The 8,300-nt window shown below is 54.8% G+C and overlaps 1 protein-coding gene and 1 non-coding gene across 2 annotated transcripts; one reads left to right on the top strand and one right to left on the bottom strand.

Annotated features, from left to right (window-relative positions):
* Positions 1–511: 511 nt before the first annotated feature.
* On the bottom strand, positions 512–3,562 carry DLK2 (delta like non-canonical Notch ligand 2). Its single transcript, XM_028479604.1, has 5 exons — positions 3,445–3,562; positions 2,829–2,955; positions 2,490–2,553; positions 1,350–1,480; positions 512–883 (listed from the first exon to the last, which is right to left on the bottom strand). Exons 2-5 carry the CDS (start codon positions 2,902–2,904, stop codon positions 735–737), a joined length of 420 nt encoding a protein of 139 aa, XP_028335405.1. The 5' UTR covers positions 2,905–2,955; positions 3,445–3,562; the 3' UTR covers positions 512–734.
* A 4,316-nt stretch (positions 3,563–7,878) lies between these two features.
* Positions 7,879–7,950, top strand: TRNAE-UUC (transfer RNA glutamic acid (anticodon UUC)). The gene has a single exon. It is a non-coding gene; the product is annotated as a tRNA-Glu (tRNA).
* The last annotated feature ends 350 nt before the right edge of the window (positions 7,951–8,300 follow it).

Below are 8,300 nucleotides of genomic sequence, written 5' to 3'. Positions count from 1 at the left end.
CAAATGCCTCATTTTAAAAATAGGATTAGAGGAATTCCCTGGTGATCCGGTGGTTAGGACTCTGTGCTTTCACTGCCAAGGGCCTGCGTTCGATCCCTGGTTGAGGAACTAAGATCCCACAAGCTGCACAGCACGGCCAACAAATAAATAAACAAATAAAAGTGTTAGAAGAAATTTTAAAATAAATAAGTTTAAAAAAAAATAAAAATGGGATGAGAGCAGTACCCAGCTTCCCAAATGGTAAGGGTTAGATGAGATAATCCAGGGTCAAGCAGGTAGCAGAGGGCTTGGCCCCAAAGCAAGGCTCAAGGCAAGTGTACAGTTATTATCCACGCAGGCTCTCAGGCTGGAGGTGGAAATGAGGAAGAGTCCAGCCCTGTAGGCCATTTCCCCATTCACCACGAGGCATAAGGCTGCTGCGTGGAACAACTTTAGGGGCTGCGTGCCACCCTTCCTGGGAGGATGAGGGGAGTCCTAGGCCCTCAGCCTCCCCACCCAGGGGAGTCACACATTGATGTGCTACACTTCCAGCCCCTGTAGGTTTTTGTTGTTGGAGAAATGGTTCACATGGTACCAAAAAAGTTGAGAAACCCTACGGATACTCTGACAGACTGGGTTTTATCTTCGAGTACCCCCGTGTGGGACTTCTGACCGTCAGCCCTAACACTGCCCCACCATCCTCAACAGTCCTCTCTCCTCCATCACCAGATCCACATCTAACCTGGGGCCAGCACTCACCCTGCCTGCTCACAGGGTCCGGCCTTGCGCTCACAGTCACGCCCGTGGAAGCCCGGTGGGCACACACAGTGGTACTTGCCGCCCCCGTCATATACGCACTGGCCTCCGTTCCGGCAGGGGGACTGTGTGGTACAGATGTGCTCATCTGGAGAGGAGACCAGGAGGGCTCGGGGTTAGCCCCTCATGTCTGGCACCCAGACCTGCCCAGGCCCCACCCAAAGTTCTGTGGGTGTGGCTCATACTACAATCCCAGCCCTGGCTGGTACAGTGTAGTGGGGGAAAACAACAACACTGAATTTGGAGTCGGGAGGCACTCAGCCCTGGCCCTGTTAGTCTGTGTCAAAGTGCCTTTGGGCAAGTTGTATCTTGTCTGTAGATCTCAGTTTCCTCATCTGTAATATGAGTACAGTTTTCCGCAGGTGTCTTGCCTACCACATAGGGTTGTGTTTAGGACCAGTTCAGACAACAGAGAGGTATAAAGTCTGAAATTATAAGCTACCATATATTTTCAGGTTTGAGCCAGACCCAAGAGGCGCTCAATAAATAAGGATGGATGTTCTCCCAAGACACTTGGGGTCCCCAGACAACAGCTACCCTCTCTACTCCCCTACCTTTGTCACAGAACTTGCCTGCCCAGCCACTGTGACAGATGCACTGCCAGGGCTGGTGGCAGGTACCATGCTGGCAGCCAGGCATCCTCACACAGCGCTCACAGTGCAGCCCCTCCCAGCCTGGGTCACATCTGATGGGGAGAAGCACAGGGTCAGGGCTCTGGGTAGAAGGATGTGAAGAAATGGAGGAGGCAAGATCAGAGCTTCTAGGAAACAGACAAATATGACAGCCCCCAAGGGAAATCAGGCCTATCCCATGTTGACATGGGGCTGTGCAGGGTCACGGGACACATATATGGTATCAGACCATCAGACACCAGCATTCAAGTCCTGGTTCTGCACTTTGTCTAAACTCTCTGAGCCTCAGTTTTTTCATCTGTAAACTGGGGATACACCTGGCAGGGATGTGTTGAGGAGGAAATTACGATGATGTCTGTAAGTGCCCCCAGCACCACTCCTGGCGTGTCTGAGGTGCTTAGAAACATTTTTTTTAAAGAGTGACCTTGAAAGGTCATCAGGACTATCTCCCTACCCTGATTCTAGGGCAAAGGCCTGCTCTATTTCAGAGAGTCCCAAGCACCCTCGGCCCCTCCAGGACCTTGCCATGTCAGCTCATTTCCTTATGACCAGACACACTTTTCCTCCTGCTGCAGAATTTGCCCAACCCCACCCCACTGAGTCAATTACTCAAATTCATCAGAAAAGACTCTCGTAAGCGCTTCTCCCCAGCAACCCTTGCAACAGCCTTTCTTTTCCAGGCTAAACCAATTCTCTTTATGTCTTTCCTTTATCTCCCCCTTTTCCTTATGGCTCCCACTCTCCACACTCCCTCAAGCTTCGGGTCTTTCTCCTGGTATCTTGAAGAGGAATGTTGCAGAATACCTGGTTGGGAGAGTGAAGTGGGGAGCCATAAGCTAGAAGAAGCAAAGGAGAGGCAAGGCAAAGGGGAACTGGGGAGGGGTAAGCACAGGATGAGGGGCTGGCCTTCTGCCTTGTGTGCCATGTGCACGAGGGGATGGGGAGAGAGCAGTAGAGTCTTAAGCCCCTAGACATTCTGCTCTGGAGCTTGAGCTGGTTGTGGGTGTGGAGGCCCGGGAAATGTGGAGCACAGCGTTTGGGAACACGTGCTTGGAGAGGTACCTGCAGGAGCCATCAGGTGCACAGCAGCCGTGGGCCAGGTCACAGTGGGAGCTGCAGTCATTGGCTGCAAGAGATTGATGTGAGAGGGGTGAGCCTGGGGTCAGCGCTCAGCTGCCTGAGATGCGGGGCTACGGAGAGGATGCAGGGTCCCAGTAATTGGGTTGACTCAGCTCTGGGACAGGGCAGAACAGAGACTCATCCCATTCCAATGGGATGTCCTGGGTGTCACCAACCCCGCGGGTCGGAGCGCCTGCAGTGCCATCTCTGGCCGGCAGAGGTCAACGTGCAAGCGAGGGACAGCCGGAAAGGGCCGCGACCTGAGCCCAGGGGAGCGCTCACCTCGGGCAGGCTTTACGGGTGCCCCCAGGATGCACAACAGGCACACGAGATGTAGGCAGCGACAGCCGCTGGGCATGGTCAGCGCCGGCCCCGAGAGGGACAGACGGACCGCCGGACGTGCGGACACCTGTGGGACGGCACAGGCTGGGAGGCGGCCGGACGCGGAGATAGCGGCACAGATTCCGGTTCCGAGTGATAACGAGCCGAGAGGGGAGAGGGACGTGCAGACAGAAAAAATCGGTGGGGGCAGCGGAGGGCGGGGGCTGGGAAGGTCTGAGCAGACGAGGAGATTGGAGACAGGAACCGGGAGCGGGCTCTGTAGGAAGGAGGTGAAGGATGGGCAGCGCAGAGCGAGGTCAGGACACTGGAAGGGCCGGGGAACGCAGTCGGACCGAGGGGGACAGGGAACATCGCCGAGGGGCGTTCTCGAGCACGGGGGCGACGCGGGGGCTGGTTCCCGGCAGCGAGCAGTCTCTGCCCCCCACCTCCGACTTCCCGCAGCGCTTGCTCCCGCATCCCCTTCCTACCTCCGCGGCACTCGGCTCGGCCGCGGCGCGTGGCCTGGGCACCCCAGAGCGCCCCCAGCCCAGCGCGCCCCTGCTCTCGCGGTCCTCACCTCGGGCTGGGAGGCGGCGCGCCCCGGGGCGCAGAGCGAGGCCGGATCCGACGGACCCAGCTGAGGGGCTGGGCCGGGGCGCTGGGCCGCCCCTAGCTGGTCGCGGGGCCGGGCGCCCAGGCGGCTGCCATGCGAGCCAGCGCTGGGGAATCTGGGGCTCAAGGCGACCACGAGCGGCGGCGGCGGCGGCTCTTCGCACGCGCTCAGGCGGCCTGCCAGGGGCGGCGTGTGCCGGCGGAGCCCGCCTCCCCCCTCCCCTCCCGGGCCGCAGCCGACCCGCCCCACACCCGCCCGCGCCCGGCGCCCACCCCCGGCGACGCACCGCGCACCCCCGCCCCGGCGCTCACCCTTCCTCCGGGCCTCGCGCGCTCCTGGGACCCCACCCTCTGCAGCCGCCCGACCTCTCCGCACCTCGCTGTCCCTGGTGGGAGGAGGAAATTATGGGAGTCTAAATGGGAGCAGACTGTAAAGGGCGGCCAAATGTGCGCAGCCGTTATTTCCATCTCACATCTCCGCTTTCGTGACCCGCACTGCTCACCCCACGCCCCACCTCTGCTCTCACCAGCCCGCTTCCCATCACGCTTCTCATATATATCCCATGCACGTTCAGGGCATACTTGCCGCTCCTGGCCCTCCTCCTGTCACCAGCCCACGCCTCCTCCATTTGTAAATCCTACATCACCTGCTTAATCTGTCTGCTCCCCTCCTCCTCCGCCCCGTCCGCTTCTTTCACCCCTCATTGCCATCCACAACCTTCCAGCATCGATCGTGCCTAAGTATTAGCCTGGCCCACTCACCCACCCCCTCCATCCCTCCTTCCGTCACGTCTGTCTTTCCTACCCCACTACTTTCGTGACCACTACTGGGAAGCTTCCCTGAACTGGGAACGCCCCTGACTTTGTAAATGTGCCCCCAAGTTCCCACCTGTGTACCCCGGAAAACATCCATTCTTGATCTCAGGCTAATCGTCGACTGCCCAAACCCAGAGCTCAGACTGAGAGAGTTATGTAGGGGGAGTGAGGGAGCTCTATCCCTCCAGGCTAATGGCTCAGAGATATCTGTTCCAGGCAGAGGCAAGGGCAGGAAACCGTTTCTTGTTTGCGCAAGGCAAGAGGGCAGAGATCAGGACCACCACTGTCCATATCTAGTCCTTCAAATCAAGATTTCACCAACTTTGGACTTCCCTGGTGGTTCAGTGGTTGAGAATCCGCCTGGCGGTGCGGGGGGACACGGGTTCAAGCCCTGGTCCGGGAAGATCCCACATGCCGTGGAGCAACTAAGCCCGTGTGCCACAACTACTGAGCCTGCGAGCCACAACTACTGAAGCCCGCGCGCCTAGAGCCCGTGTTCCACAAGAGAAGCCACCGCAATGAGACGCCCGCGCACTGCAAGGAAGAGTAGCCCCCGCTCGCCACAACTAGAGAAAGCCCGCACGCAGCGACGAAGACCCAACGCAGCCAAAAATGTAAAAAATTAAAAAAAAAAAGATTTCACTATCTTTAAGTTCAAAACATGGTAAGGAGGAGTCCTAGCCCGTGCAGAGCAGCTTCCCACAGACACCCCCCACAGGTCGGAGCCGCTGGACTGATTTTTCTTGCATTCTCCATTGGACAGAACAGCCACACCCACCCTATCTTCCTAGCCACCTTCCCTGGAACTCTGATCACCTCTTTCCTCAAGAGCTTTCTAAATTTGAGTTGAGTAATGCCACGGCTCTGACCATTTATTTTAGTTTTTTTTTCACTGAAAAATTGCAAAGAACCTATCATGTCCCAAATTACTGTAAGTCAAATAGATTATGGTTTATCAACCCTATGTGACTATTAAAAGTCACCTCTTGGGGCTTCCCTGGTGGCGCAGTGGTTGAGAGTCTGCCTGCCGGTGCAGGGGACACGGGTTCGAGCCCCGGTCTGGGAAGATCCCACATGCCGCGGAGCAACTGGGCCCGTGAGCCACAACTACTGAGCCTGCGCGTCTGGAGCTTGTGCTCCGCAACAAGAGAGGCCGCGACAGTGAGAGGCCCGCGCACCGCGATGAAGAGTGGCCCCCGCTCGCCGCAACTAGAGAAAGCCCGCGCACAGCAACAAAGACCCAACGCAGCCAATCAATCAATCAATAGAAATGCTGTAGAATTATTAAACAACAAAAAAAGTCACCTCTTGGAAGTCTAAAGATATATTTTTTTAAAAGCTAAGAATACGTCAGGTGAAGGGAAAAAAAGCAAGAAACAAAACAGAATGTGTCTCAATGTTGGCAGTGTTTTTTTTTTCCTGGATGGGCCGCAGCCGACCCGCCCCACACCCGCCCGCGCCCGGCGCCCACCCCCGGCGACGCACCGCGCACCCCCGCCCCGGCGCTCACCCTTCCTCCGGGCCTCGCGCGCTCCTGGGACCCCACCCTCTGCAGCCGCCCGACCTCTCCGCACCTCGCTGTCCCTGGTGGGAGGAGGAAATTATGGGAGTCTAAATGGGAGCAGACTGTAAAGGGCGGCCAAATGTGCGCAGCCGTTATTTCCATCTCACATCTCCGCTTTCGTGACCCGCACTGCTCACCCCACGCCCCACCTCTGCTCTCACCAGCCCGCTTCCCATCACGCTTCTCATATATATCCCATGCACGTTCAGGGCATACTTGCCGCTCCTGGCCCTCCTCCTGTCACCAGCCCACGCCTCCTCCATTTGTAAATCCTACATCACCTGCTTAATCTGTCTGCTCCCCTCCTCCTCCGCCCCGTCCGCTTCTTTCACCCCTCATTGCCATCCACAACCTTCCAGCATCGATCGTGCCTAAGTATTAGCCTGGCCCACTCACCCACCCCCTCCATCCCTCCTTCCGTCACGTCTGTCTTTCCTACCCCACTACTTTCGTGACCACTACTGGGAAGCTTCCCTGAACTGGGAACGCCCCTGACTTTGTAAATGTGCCCCCAAGTTCCCACCTGTGTACCCCGGAAAACATCCATTCTTGATCTCAGGCTAATCGTCGACTGCCCAAACCCAGAGCTCAGACTGAGAGAGTTATGTAGGGGGAGTGAGGGAGCTCTATCCCTCCAGGCTAATGGCTCAGAGATATCTGTTCCAGGCAGAGGCAAGGGCAGGAAACCGTTTCTTGTTTGCGCAAGGCAAGAGGGCAGAGATCAGGACCACCACTGTCCATATCTAGTCCTTCAAATCAAGATTTCACCAACTTTGGACTTCCCTGGTGGTTCAGTGGTTGAGAATCCGCCTGGCGGTGCGGGGGGACACGGGTTCAAGCCCTGGTCCGGGAAGATCCCACATGCCGTGGAGCAACTAAGCCCGTGTGCCACAACTACTGAGCCTGCGAGCCACAACTACTGAAGCCCGCGCGCCTAGAGCCCGTGTTCCACAAGAGAAGCCACCGCAATGAGACGCCCGCGCACTGCAACGAAGAGTAGCCCCCGCTCGCCACAACTAGAGAAAGCCCGCACGCAGCGACGAAGACCCAACGCAGCCAAAAATGTAAAAAATTAAAAAAAAAAAGATTTCACTATCTTTAAGTTCAAAACATGGTAAGGAGGAGTCCTAGCCCGTGCAGAGCAGCTTCCCACAGACACCCCCCACAGGTCGGAGCCGCTGGACTGATTTTTCTTGCATTCTCCATTGGACAGAACAGCCACACCCACCCTATCTTCCTAGCCACCTTCCCTGGAACTCTGATCACCTCTTTCCTCAAGAGCTTTCTAAATTTGAGTTGAGTAATGCCACGGCTCTGACCATTTATTTTAGTTTTTTTTTCACTGAAAAATTGCAAAGAACCTATCATGTCCCAAATTACTGTAAGTCAAATAGATTATGGTTTATCAACCCTATGTGACTATTAAAAGTCACCTCTTGGGGCTTCCCTGGTGGCGCAGTGGTTGAGAGTCTGCCTGCCGGTGCAGGGGACACGGGTTCGAGCCCCGGTCTGGGAAGATCCCACATGCCGCGGAGCAACTGGGCCCGTGAGCCACAACTACTGAGCCTGCGCGTCTGGAGCTTGTGCTCCGCAACAAGAGAGGCCGCGACAGTGAGAGGCCCGCGCACCGCGATGAAGAGTGGCCCCCGCTCGCCGCAACTAGAGAAAGCCCGCGCACAGCAACAAAGACCCAACGCAGCCAATCAATCAATCAATAGAAATGCTGTAGAATTATTAAACAACAAAAAAAGTCACCTCTTGGAAGTCTAAAGATATATTTTTTTAAAAGCTAAGAATACGTCAGGTGAAGGGAAAAAAAGCAAGAAACAAAACAGAATGTGTCTCAATGTTGGCAGTGTTTTTTTTTTCCTGGATGATGGAGTTATAGTTTATTTTTTCTTATTGGTGCTTTTCGACATTTCTCATCTTTCCAAAATGAATGTGTTCAACTTTTTCTTACTATAAAAGAAATTCAGTAACATTAAAGAACTTTTAGAATAAACTAAAAATTTGGGGAATTCCCTGGTGGTCCAGTGGTTAGGACTCGGCACTTTCACTGCCGTGGCCCGGGTTCAATCCCTGGTTGGGGAACTAAGATCCCACAAGCTTCGTGGTGTGGCAAAAAAAAAAAAAAAAGTTAAAAGTTAAAAATCACTCATGATTCTATTTGCTTCATAAAACCACTGCTGTTGTTTGACTCCTTTTCTTATCCAGCTGTTTTTACACAGAACCTGTAATGTTATATCCTGCTTTTTTTTCACTCTTCATCATATATTGATAGTCCTTAAAATCATAATTTTTGTTATGACTGCATGATAGTCTATGAAATAGATACACCCAAATTTAACCTAGCCCCCACTATTGGATACTTAGGTTGTATTTACTTTTGGCCATTATAAATTCATTCAGGGCTTCCCTGGTGGCGCAGTGGTTGAGAGTCC

The sequence above is a fragment of the Physeter macrocephalus genome, chromosome 18, assembly GCF_002837175.3.
Source record: "Physeter macrocephalus isolate SW-GA chromosome 18, ASM283717v5, whole genome shotgun sequence".
NCBI classification, from domain to species: domain Eukaryota; kingdom Metazoa; phylum Chordata; class Mammalia; order Artiodactyla; family Physeteridae; genus Physeter; species Physeter macrocephalus.
Note: the sequence above shows the minus strand (reverse complement) of the source record. Positions and strands in the feature narration are given on the sequence as shown.

Excerpts from the sequence above, each read along its gene's own strand:
- DLK2 (XM_028479604.1), bottom strand. The coding sequence starts at position 2,904 with ATGCCCAGCGGCTGTCGCTGCCTACATCTCGTGTGCCTGTTGTGCATC. Across the intron at positions 2,554-2,828 it reads ACCCGTAAAGCCTGCCCGAG|CCAATGACTGCAGCTCCCAC; the intron begins GTGAGCGCTCCC and ends AATCTCTTGCAG. Across the intron at positions 884-1,349 it reads AGGCAAGTTCTGTGACAAAG|ATGAGCACATCTGTACCACA; the intron begins GTAGGGGAGTAG and ends TCTCCTCTCCAG.